This window comes from Vidua chalybeata, chromosome 3 (assembly GCF_026979565.1).
Source record: "Vidua chalybeata isolate OUT-0048 chromosome 3, bVidCha1 merged haplotype, whole genome shotgun sequence".
In the NCBI taxonomy this organism is placed as follows: domain Eukaryota; kingdom Metazoa; phylum Chordata; class Aves; order Passeriformes; family Viduidae; genus Vidua; species Vidua chalybeata.
The window spans coordinates 10,091,785-10,114,461 of NC_071532.1; the positions used below are offsets into that span (position 1 = coordinate 10,091,785).

Here is a 22,677-nt window from a genome sequence, read left to right on the forward strand (position 1 = left end):
TTATATGTTTAGAATTTATTAATTCAATTAGTTTCTTGCATCTTTTTCTAACCAGTTTAATTTGTACAGTTAGCATGATACAAGACTTTGTAGTTATTTTGAATGGCTATCAGAAGGAAATGCAGTTTAGTACTTCAGTCAGTTCCCTCAAATTAAAAATCAGAATTTGTCAGAAATTTTTTTCTTTCATTAGTTCAAGAAACAAGCAGTGACTAGAGGAAAATATTTTTTCCCGATGTTTTTTTCCTTACTTTACACAGCCAGTTTTAATAGCTTATTCTTGTATAGTCCATTAGTCAATTTCCTTTGTTCTTTGTGCAATATTTGAATTCAGAAAAAGCAGTAAATATTACATTTTTGAAGTACTGGAAACAGAATTGAAGATGTACAAACCTGCAAGTAATTTTATGTGGAAGAAGGCCCATACAGAAATTTCCTATAAAAAATGGAAATGAGGTTTTGCATTTTCTGTGATATGACTGTTTCATATAATAAGGATAACCTACTTTATTATTCAAAAATTCTTTTTTCTCTCAATGACTTTTGTTAAGCATATAAATAGCATGTATTTTTAAATAACTCTTTCACCAAGAGGTATAATTTAAGAAATATGTTGTTCGTCATTTGTGAATGCCATCTTTGGTTCTCATTAGTAGGTGACTGCATTCATGGGTAGGGGGTGATGCAAACAGCCACTGAAAATCTCCCTCCTGCTGCCAGAGGCAGGAACCTGCAGGAAAATAGCCTCTATCCCAAATGCACAGTGCTGGCCACCTTTGGTGGCAGTGACTGCCTGCCAGTGACCATGCTCATCTCTAAATGCTTTGTAAAAGATTACAGTAAAATTAACTTTACTGCATGAGACAAAAAGAATTCTTGCTATAGTGAGATTTTTCTTATTAGATTAGCGCGGCATAATATGGGATTACTGACAGCCTTCTGATACGCTGAGGGCCTGGGTACTATATGACCTTCTGCTTTTTTTTTTTTTTTAATATCATATTAGGCAGATGAATCTATTTGCCTCCCAGTATTCCAGTACAACTCTTTCCTGAAAAAAACAATCTCCAACCACTAAAAACACACATTGACTTTATTAACCACTGCTATGTAGCTACATCGCCCAAAATGGAATGTTCTTCACGTAGTTATTATAGGGACTGATCCCAAGTCCTTTGAAGTTAGTGTGAGATTTTCCATTCACTTTAGTGGGCTTTAAGCCAAACTCGTATTTGTAGTCTTGTAACTAAATGGTAATGCATTAGCCTACTTCTTATAATAAATTGTCATTGTAAATTAATTTGGATAGCCCTTGTCTCTTGAATATTTTAATTAAAGGATGTATCCAAGTGAGATTAGCCATTGCCCAGCAAGCACTGGCAATGAGGTTTTATTTATTTTTATTAAATGTCTTTTTAAACTGGGAACAAAAATATTCTGCATAGCAAAAGCAGGAATGAGCTAATTCTTTAAGCTGAAATTAAAAAACAAAAAATTAAACCCTTTGATTAGCCTGGACAAAGTATTTGCTGAATATCTATGGCCATGTGTTGAAGAATAGTCTCTGCTTTTTGGTGGCTTAATATTTTGGTGCTAGATATGCGGCTTGAATTTTGCAAATTTAGCAAAATCTTTCCCCTCCTCTCACTGCCATTCCTTGACCCTACCCCTCCAATTTAGTATGGGGCTTTTTGTTCATTAGCTTAGAAAATATCTGCTTGTTATCCATCTACGAGTGTGTTTGTGCGTGCATCTTTTTGAGAATCAAGTTTTGGGACAGGAGTGTGTAAGAATGGAGGAATCCTATTAACGAGTAGATAGCTACTTTCAAATGGTTTTCTAATATTTAGTGATGTGTGTTCTGACTATATTCTCTAAGGGAACTTATGACCAAACCTGAAGCACAAGCACTAACTCTACTTCATTTCAGTTCCTGCTTTAAATGTGTATAGGTATACTTTTGCTTGTTTAAATTAATCCAGATTTGAGAATTTTGGTTTGTGTTAATCTCATCAGAGGAATTTTTCTGCAATATGAGATCCTTAACTACCTTTAGCCTGGATTAAATAGTGACTTTCTAATTAGGATATAAGATAATTTTCATTTTACTAAAATGCTTAATTTTTGCAAAATGAAAACCAGTAAATGATTACTACATACTTTGTGCTATTATTTCTTAATATTGAGAAAATTGACATATCATTGCAAATTACTTTTTTCGTGGATTATTACGAATGCATAGTAAATCATTCTTTGGTGCTGTATTTAGTATAGACAGAATTTTCTTTACATGGAAATTACATTAGAACTAAAAGAAAATTCATCTAGTTTGAGGAAAAGCTCTAGATTAGCCAGTCCCTTTCTTTTTGCAAAACATTGATGATGCACTTGCCTTTAAAGGAGGACAATGCTTTAGAAAAAAAATCCTTTTGAGTTTAATGGCACAAAAATTTGTAAAAATATCTGTCCATATAAAAAGTTTCTTCACAACTTTATTTTCTTTCTCTCTATTGAAGTTTACATACTATATTAGAGTTGGAAAACAGCATAAGGACTAAGTAACTTCTGGCTGACAGTTCAGGTTGAATGCCTTCAGGATATTTACTTGAGTAAATTTGCTTGAAATAGAAGACGCATCAATTGCAGATTCCAGTGCATTTCTTTGTGCAAGTATTACTCAGCTTTGGTGCCACAATGGTTCCAGTGTGGGTAGTTCAGTTATTTTAGCATCTTTCTGGTTGTTCAAATTGTTTGAAGCACTACCACTCAGTGCAGTCCTGAGAGTGCTCTGATGGTGATTCTGCTTTTCAAATGATTTCCCTCTAGGAGGTAAGCACCCCTTGCATGCCCAGCTCCTTCCTTCCCTGTGAAGTTGCCCAGTGTATCAGAATCTGCTTCTGCCTGTTCTACGTATATGCTAGAATGAATTGCAAAATATTTGTGCTAAAAACAGTAGAGCTTCCTCATCAGGGTCATAATCTGAACAGACCTGTGCCCATACTGCCTCTGGTTTTTGAACTTTCTTAATCTCCAAGGGATTATTTTTGTCCATGGGTTAGTGTAGTTATGCAAATAAACTTAGTTTTTCTTAAGGTATGTAGCAGCCGTTTTACAAGTACTATATACTAGAGAACAGAAACACTTCCAAATCAAACAGGAAAGTTTCACAACTCTCCAGCAAAGGACTTGACTTTATTTCAATTTTCTTTTGTATTTCTTATGGGGATGAATGTACAGTTAATAATTCTCCTGTTATGATCTTAATTAAGTATCATCTTCAAGCATGGCTTAAAGGATTTACTGAAATTCTCATATTGGATACTGTGTGTGTAAATCAAGTGCCTTACTATCATGCTAGCTAGGCATTTAAGTCCATAAGCTGACATCTTTACAAGGCACTATTTCTAAAATACTTATCACAGTTACAGAGTTCCTAATGTATTACTATATTAATCAATTCTTCCGATAGTTCTTGTTTATAGTCCTTACTTCTATGAGTAACTTGCCTCATGATTACACTGTGATTCCTACGTAAAGATGTATGACTTCGTATTTAAGTCATGTGCTTAAAGCAGCTTTTACTTGGTCTTGTGTTACTTAGTTCCTGAAACTGCAAATTGTGTTGACAAACAGATTATCCTTGCTTCAGACAGAAGTTTCCAATAGCTTTATTGTAAGAAATAATCATGCAAGGACACAAATATGCGCACATACTCCGTGCTTCAGGGCGTATTTTATTAAGCCGTTCTTGATTTTCTAGTAATGCAAAACTTGTTGCCGCTTGATGTGTATGCAGTGCCACCTAGTGACTTTATGAGGTGGGTGATTTGAATTATTAACCCAGTAAAAAACATGTACTGCTTGCTGTCTCTGGTTTTTGAATGCATAGACATCTTCTCTGAAATTTGAGTATTTTAAACATGTTTCCAGGTGAAATCCTTCTAGTTGCAAGTCAATTCAGGAAACTTCGGTCTTTTATCCTTAAATCAGTTCTAAGACCGTGGGGTTCTTTTATAAGTAAAGTGGAAGAAATCTGTTGCTTTCTTATTTACCAGTGAATAGTGATACTCAATGGAGAGTGAAAGCTCTTGTTTAGTTACAGTATTTGAGTTTAAATTTCAGTCAATAAATTATCAAGCGGAAAGAAATAAATAACTGTCAAAATATATTTAAGGGAAATTTTGGTCTTGTTTAATTTAATATTCAGGTAAATTGACTTGTGGAATGTGTTCATGATTAATATAGTATCATAGAATATCCTGAGTTGGAAGGAACCCATCAGGATCATTGAAATCCAGTTCCTGACCTGCACATGACACCCCAAGAATTATCCTGTGTGTGAGAGCATTGTCCAAACACTTCTTGAACTGTCAGGCTGGTGCTGTGACCACTGCCCCGGGGAGCTGTTCCAGTGCCCAACGATCCTCTGGATAAATAATCTTTTCCTAATATCCAACCTAAACCTCCCCTGACACAACCTCAGGCCATTACCTCAGGTCCTGTCACTGGGCACCACAGAGCAGAGATCAGTGCCTGCCCCTCATCTTCCTCTCACGAGGAAGTTGTAGCTGCAGTGAGGTGTCCCCTCAGTCTCCTCCAGGCTGAACAGACCAAGTGACCTCAGCCACTCCTCATATGGCTGCTCCTCAAGCCATACGGCCTTTCACCATCCTTGTGCCTTTCCTTTGGCTCCCCACTTGCAGTTTTAGATCTCTGTTGCACTGTGTCACCAAAAAGTGCCCCCAGCACTCGAGGTGAGGCTGCCCCAGCTCAGAGCAGAGCAGGACAATCCCCTCCCTTGCCTGGCTGGTGATGCTGTGCCTGATGTCCCCCAGGACAGGGCTGGCCCTCCTGACTGCCAGGGCACTGCTGACTCTTGTTCAACTCGCCATCAACCAGGACTCTCAGGTTCTTTTCTTCAGCACTGCTCTCCAGCATCTCATTCCCCAGCCTGTGCATGCATCAATATATATTATAGGTAGAATGCAGAAATTACTAGAAAACTAGACAGAGTACAGTTGTTTGATTTTTACTATCAGAATGGGAGGTTGTTTTGTATAAGTCTGCAAAGACTTTTCCAGGTATCTGGTTTTGCTTAATATATTCACTAATGCAGGGGTAAAGAAAGAATATAGGACTGCAGATATGTTTGTAGGACCAGATTAGATTTCAAAATGGCCTTTGGAACATGATCAGAAGAAAGCAGACAATGATTCAGCTAAGAAAAGTTACACAAACAGAACTCTAGCTGTAGTGTAAAGTACTTTTCCTTTTTCTCTCTCTACTGCTAAAGCCCCAGATGGAATAAAACCAGAACTTTAAGAAAAAAATAGAATTGGAGGAGCTGAAGTGAGTTTGGGACAGAGCAGAGAGAATGGTTAGGAAACAAAAAAAAAGTGGTTTTGCTTAGTCTAAAGAAAAGAAATTTGAGGGGTGAAGGTATGCCTAGATAAGGCAGCGAGGAAGGGAATCATCTCCAGTGGTGTGTAAGGCAAGAAGCAGTGTGCTTGACTTGGCATTGGGAAACTTCCTCAGCTGTGGCTGTAATGAAGCATGACAGTCTGTTGCTTGTGCAAGTTCAGGGATCCTCATCCCTGGAGGAGTGTTTGGGACCTGCTCAGCTAAATGTCTTTCAGAAAAATGCTTAGCTGACCATGCCTTAAAATGGAAAGGATGGTCGGGAGGCATATCAACTTGGTTTTCTGTGTCAATGAACTGCTATAACTCTTGTGGTGGTTTTCTTTTGTAAATCAACTGGAAAGTTTCCAGGAGTTAAGTGCAGTTAAAAATCGATACTATTCAGAGGGGTGAACACATAACTCCCCTGCCAAAAATGAAAAAAAAAAAAAAAAAACAAAACAAACCCAACTGTTAGTAGTTCTACAGTAAGTTTACATGCACCATCTTCATTTCACAAGCATCCAACATGCATATACATGTGGCTTAAAATTGCAAGTTTCCTCTAGTGCACTGTGATGTAGTGCAAAGGAAACAAGTTTTTTGTAAACAATGGTGGTAGTTGCTGGTGTTTTCTTTTTCTTCTTATATCTCTGTGTGCCTCATGCAATCAGACTGCTGCACTTCTCTTTAAACCCAGGACATAATTGCCTGGAGCTTTTTAAGATTTTAGCATGGTAGTGTCGGGCTACTACTTTAACTAAGCCACATAACAAATACAAAGGGTTTGGCTGTGAATAATTTCCAAATTAATTATGTTAATTTGTTTTTCTTGGTCATCTTTGCCTATTATGATGAGTTTTATTCTTGCACAGCCTTTGTAAATATCTGCAGATAATTTTATCATTCGGTTGTGTGGTCTTACATTTAAGTTGTCCTTTACCAAGAGTAAAAATCTATTGCTGTTACTGAATAGAAACAGATGTGAGCACCAGAGGCCATTAAACTCACTTAATATCAGCTTGATCAATTTCCATTTTCTCTTTAATTTTTCTTTCCCTCAAACATCAAATCACATAGCAATGCTTTAGTATGAAGGCTTTAATTTAATGTCAGTTGAATATTATATGATTTTCTGTGAAGCATTTTTAGGACCAGTTTTATCAGCAGATTGTGCTGTGGAAGAAACTAGATCAAGATCAGTCACCTGTACCACCAAAATAGTTTGTTAGTGGAATGCTTGTCACATGTGTACTTATCCTTCATTTTAATCTTTAAACCTGGTTCTTATCCAGACTGCTTTTCGGCAAGGAAATTTTAGAAATATTGGTTTATGATTGTCATTTGCTTAGTTATAAGTAATTATATGAAAAGAAGAAATGACAGTTTGTAAAATTATGATGATCATTAAGATGATGATCATTAAGATGATGATGATGATGAATACATGTTTGCAGTTTAATTCCAATCCTGACAAACTTTATGTAGTTGGTTGAATGGTTTCTAGTTCTTGTGAGATAGGATTTGGTGTTGTACTGGATTCCAACAAACTGTGTACCAACAGTGACTAGAAAAATAGCATCAATTTTACCTGTGGTTGTCATCTTCATCAGAAGAGCCAAAGATTGAAATCACTGAAAACTGTAGGTACTTTCTTAGTGCTGTAACAATATCTGTCAAGAGTTGCGGATGCTATTGTGTTATGAGACTTCATGCCACTACTCGTGTTTTCTTTTACTGGGATTTTAATCTGCTGTCTCTGTCAAGTATTAGATTTTCACTAGAAAAAGCAACCACGGAGCCAAGTTACACTAGCATGACAAGATGAACATGAATAATTCTTCATGTGTGTGCTCTTAGCTGTTAGAAATGAGGAGCAAAGAAGGTTTTTTCAGCCACAGTAAGAGATTCAATATAAATTACTTAATAATTTTACCAGACTGAGTGCATAGTACCAAGGAAAGAGCACCAAAACCCATGGTATTATGGTTTATTGAGTATAAACTCATCTCATTATGTGTCTGAAAGCCAAGTTGGTGGGTTTATCTGTGAATTGGAGATGTTGTCATCTTTATATCTCTCAAGAAACAGTTACAGTACATAATTCTTCATTCCTGTAGACTGGCAGGCTTATTAATACATTAGTATTTTTAAAATATATTAGTCACAACAATATGTGGCCTATACCTAGAGTGCCTAAGAAACATGGGTCATAGAATAGAATCATAGAGTCTTTTAAGTTGGGAAAAACTCTTGAGATCATTGTGTTCAACTAACACCAGCAAGATGAAATGGTGAATTTTGCAACATTTGTCTGTGTTCACCAGTGTTTAAACATTTGTTAAGGTCATAATTCCTTTTGGACTTTCTGTTTTGCTTCAGTTTGTTTTTTTAAGAACCTCTTGATCTCCGTATTCATGGTAGGTCATTAGTGGATTCTAAACCATGCTGTTACATCCATCAAAATTAATAGGAGTTTTTTTGGCTATGGACTTTATAAAAGTGAATTAAGTAATTAAACTAGGAGAAATTTTGAAGATTTTAGGCCCAACCAGTGCAATCTGTCCTGTCACAGATGGAAGGAAAGAAAGCACCTCATGTGCTCTAGGGTTTCAGCAAGTTCTTCAAGGAAGTTATTGATGTCAAACTTTAGTGTTCCCCTGCCTACTACATTTAAAGAAAGAAGTCCATCACCATATGGAACTTATTGGAAGAATATTGTTAATAGGGTAGTTGAGACTGGTGAAGGAAAGGAGATTCTGTCTTTGTCTGGAAGGAGGGTCAACAGATAAAAATTGGGAGTTACAGAGTCCTGTGGACTGCCACGTGCCAGAATGCCTGAACCTGGAAGCTTCCAAAGGATTCTCTCTCAAAGCCAATGTTTGTTCTTTTGGTAGTTTTTCAGATCCAGACTGACTCTCCCATTCTGGTTGCCTTCTCTCTCATCAGCAGAAGAGATACCTAATGCTCTTTCTACACTAGTTATCTTTTATTACTTTTGCCTGGAGAGAGACAGTGACATTGCATTATCAGTAAAGAGCTATTTGTATTTATCCCTTTCTGATACTGACTTAGAGGCTCACTGCAAGTGATAATAGCAGCAAAAGAATGTGTGAGCAGTGCACAAGCACCCTACTGTCTCCTTTTACTGTGTGGTGAGCTATCAGTTTAGTATTTGGGAAATCAGGGGTCCTAATATTCTCATATTTCCTTTTTTATTGGCTATATATTGGTTAACTTGTGGATGAAGATTCATTGGTTTCTTATTTTGATTATTAATCATTGTGTATTATCATTACCAGAAATACTGTCTTTTTTGAAGTAAAATATTCAGACAAACTGAGAAAATGCAAGTTAATTTGAAAGAGCCAAATCTATCAATTTCTTCACTTACTTGTGAAGCTGTATGCAATATATCTGAATGTCTATATGGACACACTTCTAGTTACCTTTTGAGCTAGTGAAAGATTATTGGAATGTACATTTGCAAATTAAAAGAATGCTGGAGTCATTCTCAGTTAGAAGAAAGAAGGTGAGCCCCAAATTTTATCATTACTACAGTACATTTAATTTCATAAGTATTTTCTTAAGCAAACATAAAAAGTGAGCTGGATAGGTGATGTGAAAACCTGCTGTTTTTTGACAGTGTTAATTTTAGAGATTCCCATAAAGCTGTGTCTGTGGGGTGCCTCAGAGATGACTTCAGTAACATACCATAGTAGAGCAGAGCACAGTTTACTTTGCTTTGTTTGTACAATGATCTTGCCATTGATGGCTTCAGCTCAAGATATTTCTACATAATTAATTGGCAATAAACATTTAAACTCATTCAGATTTAAATTAATCAAATATGGAATGTATGAACACTCATAGCAATTTATTAGGGGTATGTATAAAGTCCATGTGGAATGGTAGAAGCTTATGGATTAATTTCAGCTTATATATGGTTATGAGAAAAATTGCCTTTCTTTTTAATAGTGCTGCATGGTTAGGATAAGATTATCAGTTGTTCTGCACAGTCAGTTCTACCTCTGTAGTCAGGAGGAATAATGGCAAATTTAAAACCTATTGGATAGTTGAAGAGTTTTTTGATAACTGACCCTTAGCCACGGGTTTGCAACTTTCCACAGAATGGAATTGCATCTGCAAAACTCTTTTTTGCAGAAGCTGGATGTAAAATAGTGTTCGCAAACTTTTTCCAGCATAGGGAAACTTGTTCACAGCAGTACTTCATTGTGTTAGCAGCTGAGGGGTTTACCAGACAAAATGATACACAAGGACACAGGAAAGACTGTGCTGGTGAAAGCAGCCTTTGCAGGCTGCTTCATGATGTCAACACAGGTTTTTGGCCACTGAAGATTTAGTGAAGGTGTTTTCTGAAGAAAAATATGTATGTGTGGGAGAAGTGAGTTCTTTGTTTTCTGGTGCAAGTGGCTGTTTTCTTTTTTTCTTGTTTTGAGAAGCTCTTTCTGAGAAGAGAAAGATTTGTGCATTGTATTATGTTTAGTGCTGGGCATGACTCAGGAGACGAGTGTGGAAAAGCACATTTTATCCACGTAAATTAAATGGCACGGTTACTTTGCTAATTGTAATGCATTGCTACCTTGGCAAAAAAAAAAAAAAAATCAAATGTATCATGTAAGAAGAATGGTGTGAATAAAAGAGTTATTCTTTGGCTTCTTCAGCAAAATTGACTTTGCTCTCTGATATCCTGTTGATTTTGACTCATTTCACTATTTGGACTATATCAATCAGACTTTTAACACTGTGTTGCTTCTCTACATTTTGCAGAACTCTGCAACAGAAACCGGCTTTTCACTGTTACTGTTCCTATTATAAGAGTATTTTTAAATAGTAAATCTTAAGCATATAGTATAGCAGATCAGACTTCTGTAAATATATGTATTTCACTATTTCTATGCTCTTTATACTTTAGTACCTTTTTGATTTTTTGAAAAACATTTTATACCAGAACGCAAATTTAAATAAAAATCTGTGATTTCTTCAGTTTTATTAGAATAATGTACTTTTTTTTTTAGATCATGGTGTGCTTTTCTTGGCTATGTTATATAAAATGTTCTTTTTCATTCTATTTAAGTGCATGTAAAAACATGAACTGAAGCTGATGAAGGCAAGCAGCTGTGAAACTAAGTTTTCATTTAAAAATTATATGTGTCTTTATTAGATTATAAGCATGTAAGAATAAATTGAGCTTTTTATTCTGGTAGATTGAGTAGGCTTGTTCTGACAGATCCAATGTATTGATTTGATGGTTTTTAATTGTTTGGATGTTGCTTTTTTTTTTTTTTTTTTTTAGTTACATTCTTGTAATTCATATGGAAAATAAACATTCTGACTTTTCAAGTGTATCTTGCTTCTAGAGGCCACACTTCAAAGAGGCTGTGAACATAGATGGGTTTGAAGAATAAGGTTCAGCTTTAGGATAAGAATAAACAGAAAATTTCATGATTTCTTGTGCTTGTACTGTAAAGTACTGTACAGTAAAATGCAAGACATTAAAATATAGTAAATAGTCTGAATATTCAGCAGGGCTAGTCTATGGAAGAAACAACTTTCCTTCCAACTGAAAAAATCATTTGTCAGTGCTAAATTAGTTTGGTGCAGCTCTATTTTCTTACTATTTTTAAGATAGTTTATTTTTCATCTGTACTACACATTAGCAAATGAATTTCTGGATGAAAAACTTACTTTCTTGTCTTGCTGGATTTTTGGGACTGACTTTCTGCTTAAGAACAAAGTACTCACTTACTGATTTTGTCAGAATCTTGAGTGTTTCTCTTTTGAGCTTACTAAATACCCTAATTGTTGGACTTCTGATTCTTCTTGGATAGACTTCAGTTTTGTTTTGGCTATGAATTTCATACTTGACGACTTTTTTCCCCTCAGCATAAAGTCGCAACTCTCTTCTTCCAAAATGCTGGTAATCCATTACAGCTATCTTCACCACTTCAGGAGTACCTTCATATGGTGCATTATATTGCATCTCTTTAGTTTCTGAACATTTCAGTGTGGGGTTTTTTTGGAATTATTTAGTCTTAATACTTTATAACAGACCATGCATATTTGTAAAGAAGGAAGAATTATGAGAGGATGCACCTCGTATCATCACTTCATTTTCTACAGCTGATATTAGATGCTGAATTTTTGTATTCAATTTTTACCTGTAATAATCCATGCTAGAAAACAGCTCCTTTCTGATTGCAGCCTTAATGAAAGCAAATTCTGAGAGTGAAATTAATCAGCAGCACAACCTGTGGCCATTCTTAAGAAGAATGTTAGTAATACATTGTGCTGTGACATTGTCATCTATCTCTGGTACCATATAACAAGAAATTTAAATATTATCTCTACTTTTTGGATATTTTCTATTGAAATAAATGAATGCATTGTAGATAAAAAAATTAAGATAATGTTTTTCTTACAAGGCAATGTTTTCTTTTGTGAGTCTTGTATCCTGTGTATTATGTGTTCAAAATAAATGCAATCCTGCCCTGATATAAAGAATAACTGATTTAAGTCATCCACTGTGCTCCACAGTTGTCCAGGAGTTACCCGGATGACTTTAAAGTGGGATTTTTTAAGATTTCAGAAGAATTAAGCGGAGTTTATTCAACTACTTTTCATTGTCGAAAGCCGCGTTTCTCTACATTATCTACTTTATTTTACATAGGTTGTGCAGGAACTGTAAAAGTAATCATGCTTTCTAATTGCTTTTCTTTTTCTTTCTTTTTTTTTTTTTTTTTTTCCTTCTAACTAGAGTCTGTGTGTATTTACACCACCAGGAGCTAAAGAAGGACACCCACGACTCATTCCTGCAGGGCCCATTGCACATGGCACTACAGTATCTGCTTATGTAGCCAGATCCAGAAAAACGTTGTTAGTAGAAGATATTCTGGGGGTAAAAAGCTTTCTTTTTTTTTAATGAGATATTGCAGCATGTTCTTAGAATCAATGTTTTGATGCTGAAATGTTTGAGATGAACATTTAAGGGTAGAATTTGCATCTGTCATGATACCAGGAAAATGAATCTGAGTTTGGATTAGCTGATGGAATTATTTTAAATTTTTGGATTTTTTTTCACTTCGGGTTTGGGTTATTTTACTTTTTTTTGGTTGTCAGGTAAAGGACACGATGGAACCACAGTCATGTGGAAAAAACAACCAATCAAAACTCCTGTCTTCTTGGTCTTGAAAACCCCAAACAAGACTTTCATATAGTCAAATTTGAAAATTTGATTTATTTTTAATACAGGACTCACACTGACAAGAATGTCAGTCAGAATTCTGATTAGTAGGCAGGATTTTTATCTCTGCATACTCTAATGTAAAACTAGAATACTGATAGTATCAGTAGATTTACATGAAAAGTGCACTAATGTAACTGATATCAAAATTCAAGCCTTTTTCTGTAACAGGAGTTGGAAGTTCCTAAGGTGATATTCTGGTAATTCTTGGCACTCTGTTTGTCTGTTCTTTTTAATTTTTTTAAAACCCTTCATCCTCTAGTTGCATCTATGCAATTTTATGAAGCACATTATGATTAGTTGGTTATGAGAACACCAAGGAAGTTTACATTCTCTTCTCTCTTCAGTGTTTCCTACCTTTTCAAGTTCTGTCCAGAATAACAATTTTTGGATACTATGATGACCAAAAAAAAAAAAAAAAAATTGGACATTGCTGCCTCTAGTTTTGAAATTATTTGTTAAAAATATAGATGACATTAGCTGGGCAAACCTGGGCTATAAACAAATACCAGATGTCTAATGTGAGTGCACTTAAACAGAGCCACAAAACCAAAAGGCAGAAACTGCTTTCCCTGTAGTAATAGTCAGTGCTTTCTACACACTCTGGACTATGAAGATTTTATGTGCTGATATATTTTTCAGTTAGATTAAGGGTTTAAATTGTTACTGTTAATTTCCAATTAATATCATGATATCCTTACATACAAGAGTTCTGTGTTTTGATTTTACTGTGTTTTTGATTCTTATTAAAATCGTGGGGTTAGTGAGGAGGAGTTTTTAACTTTTTTGTTGGTTTGATATTTGTCATTCATTGACTAAACAGCAAGATTCATTTTGGTGAGATGGTTTGCCTTCATGTGATTTTAGGAGCTTCTCAACAGCGAAAGGGAAGTGCTTGCAGGTAGACTTTCCAGCCCTTTTTTTCTGAGAGGACAGAACTAAAAAGAGAAAGCAGAAAGCTCATGTTTCAAAGTGCTTCCCACTTTCTTTTGTCTGTCATTTGTTCAAATTGATTGTCATCTTAATAATTAAGGTAGAGATTACTTGCTGTTTTCTTTGAGAAGTGAGAGATTTTGATCAGCTTTGGAGGGGTGTCTGTGTTGCCTAAGCAGAGCCTGCAGGGAACATCTGGTGTGAATCAGGTGCTGAAGGACTGATGTGCATCGAAGTGGGTCTTGCACACTTCGCACTGGGCAGTGACTGCCTTACTAACTGTAACATCCAGGTGCTTTCTTAGGTCTGCCTCTGTTTTTCTACATGGGGAAGTGAAGCTTTAAAGCCTTGAACATTCTCTATTGAGGGTTGAAGGTTATGTATTTGGGTCTTATCTAGCAGCATTTGTTTCTGTGTCTTTTGCATCAATTTATTCAGGATGTCTAAGAAGATTGCTTACTCTCATATGTAATTTTCTGGGAATGAATTTTCCTCCTCAAGAGTTGGTTGAGGATTGTAACTATATAACTTAAAGCCTTAGCCTCAACTTTCAATTTTTGTTTTCTTGCAAGTACTGTTGTCTACTCTTTAATACTGTGATCTGAGAAGTCCACTTTGTGATTACAATTTCTTTAGGTTTTTTTGGAGGAAAGGATAGTGGGGTAGTAGTGTTGCTTGTTTGGATTTTTATTTAATCTGGACTGGCATTAGCAATAAAGTGCTGTTTTTTCTGCCTGTGAGATTAGAGAAAAAAGCATTATGTAAACAAACCTTAAGATGTGTGTATTATCACCCATCAATAAGGTTATCTGCATATGTAAATTAATGCTGAGACTTTAAAATTACATTTTTTAATAGATGTCTTACTACTGTGTAGAAGTTATGCTGAGAGATGAGTTTTAGTGACTTTTGTGATTTTCCTGCAGATTTGGTCAGATGGGAGGGGAAGGAAAACATCAGTATGTCATTGCTGTTAATGTTTTATCAGATTTTACATTTTATCAGATTATGTTTGCATTTTCTAGGATGAGCGATTTCCCAAAGGTACTGGACTGGAGTCGGGGACCCGTATCCAATCTGTTCTGTGTTTGCCAATTGTCACAGCAATTGGTGACCTGATAGGTATCCTGGAGCTTTACCGTCACTGGGGCAAAGAAGCCTTCCACCACAGTCACCAGGAGGTGAGCTCGTGTGCAACCTTTGCCCCCCTCCTCGCCATGGTCAGGACTTCACTCCCATCGCTCCTCCCACTCCAAACTTCCTTCTGTCACTCTATATGAGTTTATATCTTTTTCATGCTTGATTTTTGTTCTTACTTAAAAAAAAAAAAAGAAAATAGGTAGTGATTTGTATTTTCAGTCAGAGGAGGTAAAATATACAAGTACAGGGACATGTCAAGAATTTTACCTTGTGTTCTTTTGTGGATAAACGGATTCAAAGTTTCTTTATTGATTATAAACTCAATGCAGAGTCGTTAGAGAAGTTAACGTATGGCAGCTAAATGAAATGTGAGTGTAAATCAAACATCAAAACCCAAAATCACTTTATATAAAAAAAGGCAATGCTTGGTTACCCTGAATCTCACTCTTAACTTTCCAGTACATCTTTATTTTACATTATGGTAAGATTTTAAAATTTATTTTAGTTTGCTCTCTGGTGTGGCTTCTCAAGTAATGAGCCCTATTGCAAAACAGTGTTGCAATATTACGGCAACAGTTTATCAAGTCTCAATGCTGGGTCTCACAGGAGGGGAAAGCGATTTTACATTAAATCAAGTGTGAAGCAAAGGAGGTTTCTGATATTTGCATCCATGTTTTTACTGCCACACTCTCTCCAGCACCATGTGTGTGGATGATGTGTCTGTCTAGGTGGCATTTCCAGTTCCAGGTATCCAGGTATTCCCTCCAGAATTCCTTGGAACAGAAGGACAAGGGTTGCTGTCTGCCGAGTCTTTATGATATCCTGGTTTCTTTCTAAGTTGACAACCATGTGCTGGTTTTGGGTCAGGTTTTTCTTTAGCTTTTCGGAGCTGATAGCTTTTGTCTCTCTCTAGCCTGTCCCATCTCTGTGAGTTGTCAGGATCACTGTCCTTTGTCTCCTGACTTAGATGTCCTTAGAAACTGTGTATAGAAGTGCTGGTACCTGGATGACCTGCTAGTCTAGGTGACACTCATAAAGCTTTCCTCTGCTTTAATTAACTTCTGATGCTTCCCTATTTAGATATTCTCAGAATCACAGAATAATGAGGTTGGAAGAGACCTCCAAGATCATCAAGTCCAACCTATGCCCTAACACCTCAACTAAACTATAGCACCAAGTGCCATATAGAGTCTTTTTAAACACATCCAGGGATGGTGATTCTACCACCTCTCTGGGAAGACAATTCTCATTTATACTCATCTTCCCCTTTCTATGACTGTTCTGCATGCATTACTCTGTTCATGTAAGTTCTGTGTAGCTGTGTTGTCCATACATGTCCATTTGTCAGTCTGAAGTTAGAAGCTGTTAGCCAAATACAAATGGATTTGAAAATAGAGCAGGTGTTGCAAAGGTTGTTGCTATACTAAAGGTGTTTAAAGTGCATCTGTGCTCTCATGTCAGGGTGAGGATCTCTGTTATGTCCTATTAAGATGTCTCTGATGTAAAGATGAATTTCTTTCTGTGCTGTCCCTCAGAGAAGGGAACCTGAACACACAGGAAAAAATGGAGTGAGTTCTAGCCAGGTTTGTTGTCTCAACAGTGATATGAGATCCACTATGGCGCAGTTTAGCTCTACTGAACAGGAATTATTTGTGTGAAAAGAAGAGATTCAGGCAAGAGATACTAAAACTAGTCCTCCCAAAGAAGGAAAACAGCAGCAGTATTTGTCATGTGTATGTTTGTTTATCAGTAAGCTAAGTACACTAGCATTCATCTGATGTTTACATGCGTGTATTAGTTGGGTAGTCAATGCCACTTCAGCTTGTTGTCACATCTTGTATTTTTTCACCAGTAGACACAGGTCAGGGTAGGGATTTTGTGTGGTGGGGCCAATGTCCTTGCTCAGAGAACAAAGAACAGGCATTCATACAAAGCCAGGCTTCATTTATTCTGCAACCTACACAATGTATTTAATTTTTAAAATTGTCCTATTACATTAATCAATCTACAATTCACATAAGTTTCAGACATTCATTGTTTTATGAAAATATGAATGTTATATGAAATAGCTGCTGTAGCTAAAGTTCATGAATGTTCTACTTGGAAAAGGCTGGCTGCTAAATGAAAGTATTTTATTAGTAAATAAAAAATATTTTAAGGTCACTTTCTCAGCATTCTTTTCATTTTCAGGTTTCAGAAAGCCTTTGGATGCCATTAGCAATTTTTATGAAATGTGTGCAAAGTGTTCTGTTTAAAAATAAAAAATAAAAACATACCTTAGGAGGGCATGCAAAAGCTGACCTCTTGTGCTTCTGTTCCCTGTGTTCCTATAAAGCTCCTGTGCTTCAAGGACAGGAGATTATGCATGGTAGCACATCACAGTTAGCTGCAGTTTACATGACATTTGTTTGAAATGTTGCCTGGAAACTGTCATACTTCAAACACTTGAGCTGAGGGATCAGGTCTGGTTCTTCTGCCACCAAAAAGTAATGAGAGAAACAGTGCCTGTTTACAGCTGGAAGTAGCTATTGCTGAACAGATACAGCCCCAGAAAGCTGTTAAGGCATATTTTATTTCTATGGCAGATGCCTTTCAACAGTGTAATTTTTAAAGCCCTTGGCTTATGAGATGTTTGTTTTGATGCTGTATTTTTGAGCTGATGGGTGCCCAATTCTGCTTCTGAAAACCATTAGTAAGCTCTAAAATTGAAACACTCGCAAGTACACTGAGACTTTTGCAAAATAACTGTCTTCCCTTAAATTGTTACTGCCTGCCTGTCTAAAACAGCTCAATTTTCTTAGCATGTAGATAGAGAAAAGAAGCATGTCACTGATATGCAGTTTTCAAGGTTTCTTCAGAGAGAATTTCTTCTCTTTTGTTGCAGGTTGCAACAGCAAATCTTGCATGGGCTTCAGTAGCAATACATCAAGTACAAGTAAGTGTGAGTGGTTTTTCCTTTTTTTTTTTTTTTTGTGGTGTTACTTGTCTTCCAGAACATGTTTAGTAGTAGCATGGACTATGATCAGATTTAACTGGAGGTCATTGCTAAAGCATTGATTAAAGCCCCTTCCTTGAACCTGGAATAATATGCTAACATTTTTTGTGTTCATTGAACTAGTTTTCCTCACTTGCAATCATGGATGAAATAACAAACAGTATTTGTACTAAAGGAAAGAAATTTGAACAAAGTAGATAAATAATAATTAAAGCAGATTTATCATAACAACTTTGCACAGTTGTTTAGTTTTCTCTTTCTTGTGGAAAGGCAACTGCTAGGCTAACTGGTTGCTTTCCTCCTGGTTGCTTTCCTCCTGCTTTGGTATTTCATTTGAAATTATGAAGTGTTGCTAGCAAAGCCATCCTTGCTAGCTGCTTCATGGTCCTGTAACTACTGCCACTAAGGGTGCTTCATTCTGTCCCTAGCTGGGTGCCTAATGGAGCTTCAGTGTCAAGCTGCTCTAGCAAACCCTAGCAGCTTTGCTAATAGGTTTTCTTACTTCAGCTAGCAGAAGATGGTAGCACTGAAATGAAACATATTCTGCCAACTCAGAGAAGATGCTAAAATAGATTCTTCTGTCATCTCCCAGGAGGAAATTCATGACATTCTTTTTTTCAAGCTGTCTTTCATGCACTTATCAGAAGACATGCAGGAAACTTCCTGCTTTTCTCTTGTAGTCTCTAATCTTTTCTGCTTCTGTGCTGGAAGTCACTGACTTTGGGGTGGTCATTCCCATCTAGGCAGAGTTAGCTGGCAGAACTAGTACACTAGTAAAATTGCTAGCTATTGTACACTAGTAGAATTGCAATTGCATGCAGTTGTAGCTTCACCTGTGTAAGAATTACTCTCTCCTTGATTGAGAAGTCTTTCACATCTAACAAAACACAATAGGGAAAGTTAAGTTCAAGCTTGTCCATTTTTATTTCTCTTCCTTCTTCTAAGCAGAAGGCTTGCTCTTCCCTAGTTTTTTTGCATGAGAAGAATGCAAGAGTTTTGATCTGGCATTTTGTATCTACATTGCACAGATGAAAGATATTACTAGTTTGAAGTGATATTTTTGTGAGTGTAAAATGTGCAAGAAGTAGAGGTTTATTTTACTTTTGGCCTCAGTGCTTGCTCTAGTAATGTACAGACGTACAATTGTGCTTCAGATACCGAGTATGCAAATACGTGAAGTAAAAATACAGTTGAAAGCTTTGCTTCATCTAACATTTTGCTTCTAAAAAGAAGGATGCATACTACTTTCTGTATTCATATTCATGCTGATTTCTCCCTAAGTTGAGCATATATCATCTGCTGCTTAGCTTAGTTAAACTTGTCTGATGTCAGACTACAGTTGTGTCTATATGCTACTTTGCAGCCTGGAAAAAAGTGGCAAAAATGTGGCAAGGGAGAAGGGAAACAAAATATTTGACATTCTCAGAAGAGCTGAGGGTCTGGATAAGAAATGTTCATTCCATAATCACAGTCAGTGACAGCCTTTGAGACAGCATGAACAAGTGTAAAAACCAACAGCTTTAAGTGTGTCTTAGGAAAGATTTTACTTGTGTTTCACAGTTTTAACTCAGCAGCTAGATAGCTAAGATAGAAACCCAGCACACAAATTCAGCCTTAATTTTATACAGTGCTGTAGCAGATACGTATATATATATGTATTTATGTATGTACACACACACACACACACACACAAGTCCTGGTGTTTTTCTAATACAAATTAAAGGGATGGGACTTCAGTTTCCCTCTGACATCAGTGTTCTGGAGCAAATGGTTCTATGATCTGTGCTTCCAGGTGTGCCGGGGCCTTGCCAAGCAGACTGAACTGAATGACTTCTTGCTTGATGTATCGAAGTAAGTGTGATTTGCAAGATAATCTCCTGAGTTCTTGATGAGCTTTTCTAGCATGGCTCTTCCAATCTACCTGTGTTCACTCAATAGCAGTAGTGGAAGCTACTCACTGTAGCTCACAAGCAGGTACAAAGGTATACTTCAGAGGGTGGGCCAACTTCAGCACAGGGACAAGAACAAGTGGTGTGTGTTGCAGTGGTGTTTACCTTTCATAATTTTTTGTGGTGGTGCAGATGAGAATGTGACATTCATTTATACCTTACAGAATTTGTTTATTCTTGTGGCCTTTTGCATGGGGTTTTTTCCTCTTTTTTCCCACCTCTTGTGTCAGAGTTAAATGTGGCCATCTTTTTAGAAGTGGAAAATAGGCTTGGTGTCTCAGGGCAATTTTAGAAAGCTTGAGAGGACTTTACAGAAAGTTGTTTAGTGTGCTTCAGCTTCCCCTATTTTCCCAACAATTTTTTGGACATGAATGCATGCATTCATAAATATATGGATTTCAGAGTTAAATCCTTGAAGAATCAGGGCTGCCACATGCTTCATCTTCCTGTACATTTTCTGAAGGATCTGTTTTAATTTTCAAAGACTTCTATTGCATGTAATATGTTTGCTTTGAATTTCTTGTCACTATAAGGCAAGATTAATTTAAAAGCACAGAAAAAGTGTGAAAGCTTGAGTTTACACTTGCAAAATCAGTTTAGGTGATCTGCTCTTCCTTCATCTCTTTTTGTTTGTCACTGCTATAAGAATCTTTAAATAATAAAGATAACCAATAAATTAAAAGATAAACCAGAGCTGCACTTTTTGGTAAATCAGTCTGGAGTGCTTAAAAGTGTTTTATGGAACTAGTTGGTAGAAAAATTTCAAAGTTCTTCACAAAGTAGTGATGATACTGTGGAAAGATGAGATGTCTTGTATTTTTGCTGCAAACATTTCTGTGGATCTTGATGAACAATTCTCAATGCCATTGCTCAGGAATGTAGGTAGCTGAGCTGACCCAGCTGGAAGGGAGCATAATAAACTACAGGGAAGAGTCTGCCCATGCAAGGAGGCCAAGCTGGTTGTATCCAGATGTTTTTCCAAATTTTTTCCTCAGGATGACCTTTTTCTAATTTCAACATAATTCAGAGCACGCCTCCCAAAGGGCACTCTTACCAAGTCTTGCACCATTATATTCCTTTCCAGAGTTCTTGTATGTTGCTACCATCCATACTGAACTAGTTTACCAAAAAACTGTATTAATCTATCCAGATTTATGGACTGGCAATTTTTTCTTGGACTGGCATAGTACTGAGATTGTTTTAAAGAATTTTGTAATTGTTTTCTGTTTTTTAAGATAATAAGTAATAAGTACTGCAAATATTTATTATGCCTTATATAGCATTATAATTTGCTAGAGTTTTTTAGTTTCAACGAAAGAAGAAAATTTGTGTTTTTAGGCACAAAACTGGGATATCATTTAATAATATCTTTATGAACTTCATGTAGGCACAGACTTGTATCAGCAAGAAAATAATTAGTTTCTTCTTGGAAGTGGTCTGTATCTTTTCTAACATGGAAGGAGAATTTCCTTTTCAGTGAGGAAATTGTTAGTGTGCGATGTCACCAGGACATGTTCTGTAACATTTTAGAAAGGGCAGACTATTCAGTGCTCCACCTCTTCATGTCCCTGACGATGTCAGACCAGTGTATTTTGTATCTCCTTTCCACTAGACCCAAACAGAACTGAGCTGTGTATATTCAAGGCCACAGGACAATGCCTTTTGTCTGCTGGGAACATTGTAATCTGAGGGTTATTAATACTCAGCATGTGGAAAATTTAGACTTCTTTTACTAATACGTTTGACCTTTATCTTTCAATGTTCTCGACTGTCCTTGAACAGTTACCACTTTGCTGTGAAACTGAGATTTTTTTAAAATTCTTTTTTATTTTTAAGTTACAAGATCATTCCCTTTTTTCAACTTCAACTGGTCTTGATAGAGAAAACCCATTAAGAGTTTCTTAAATAGTTGCCTTTTAACTAGTTTTAAGGATTAGATAATATGACATGGATTTAGCTATTTCTTGATATTTTGAAAGAAATTTTTTGTTGCTTTCTACTTCTTTTCTTTTCCTTTTTACTTCTGCTTTTAAAATTTTCAGTGTGTTAGAGGTGCCAAAGCATTTTGATGCAATCTTGGTGTTGCTCAGCAGGAGTCTATTCAGTTCACAGCAGGCAATATTTGGTAGTCTTTTCCTTTTTCTACAGAGAAAATTCTACGTATAATAAAGAATATTTTCAATTATGTAGAATAATGGCTTAAGGGAACAGAGCTAGGACCATTTCTTAAGTCCCTTGTGCTGTAGCAAGCCAGTCAGTGATTTTCAAGGTGCAGTGGTTTGTCCACACCTTTTCTGGCTCCATGTTAAGCCATAGTGAAACAAGAGCCCCTGACACTAATTTGAGAAGTGTTTGACTAAATGCCAATGTTTACCGACTTCTCTTTCTCTGCAGAACATATTTTGATAATATAGTTGCAATAGATTCTCTACTTGAACATATAATGGTAAGTTGTCTTTTTCACCTCTAAGTTTATTAGTTGTAGGTATTAAAGCCCTTCTTTCTCCTTCCCTGGAAGACATTGTCATTGCAATATATGAGCTGTTTGCAGTGAACACATAATACAAACAGTATAAACATGTCTATACAGAAAAGGTGGTAACGGACAGCATGATTTGTCATTTTTGCAACAACTTCTGTTCACAGCTTTCATAAGGAATGAAACAGAACTGAATAGTTACTATTGTGTCCTGAGAAAGTTTGAAAATTGCAACAGAAAGACTTCCGTTTTTTTTTTTTTTTTTTTATTTCAGCATGTTATATTGATTCCTTCTTCCTAAATTCAATTTGCTACATGCTGCAAAACACTGCTGAAGAAGTTAGTATCTGTAGCAAGGGATGGAGTTTAAAAATTACTCCTAGGATATTTTTTCCAGTTGTTGAATGAAATGTGTAAGGCCTTGGAAAACTACTCTCATAACTAGAGTGACAGTCAATGTTTTATAGAAACCATTAAAGCCAAGTGGTTAGTTCTTCCCATTGAATTAACTAATTAATGA

At 36.2% G+C, this 22,677-nt stretch overlaps 1 protein-coding gene across 2 annotated transcripts in view; it reads left to right on the forward strand.

The window, feature by feature from the left end:
- PDE10A (phosphodiesterase 10A) overlaps positions 1-22,677 on the forward strand; it is a 164,917-nt gene that overhangs the window by 113,771 nt on the left and 28,469 nt on the right. For both annotated transcript variants that reach the window (XM_053939367.1, XM_053939368.1), the window contains 5 exons: positions 12,176-12,316; positions 14,620-14,775; positions 17,619-17,669; positions 19,522-19,580; positions 22,073-22,124. In XM_053939367.1, coding sequence (XP_053795342.1) covers positions 12,176-12,316; positions 14,620-14,775; positions 17,619-17,669; positions 19,522-19,580; positions 22,073-22,124 — 459 coding nt within the window. The remainder of the gene's footprint in view (positions 1-12,175; positions 12,317-14,619; positions 14,776-17,618; positions 17,670-19,521; positions 19,581-22,072; positions 22,125-22,677) is intronic.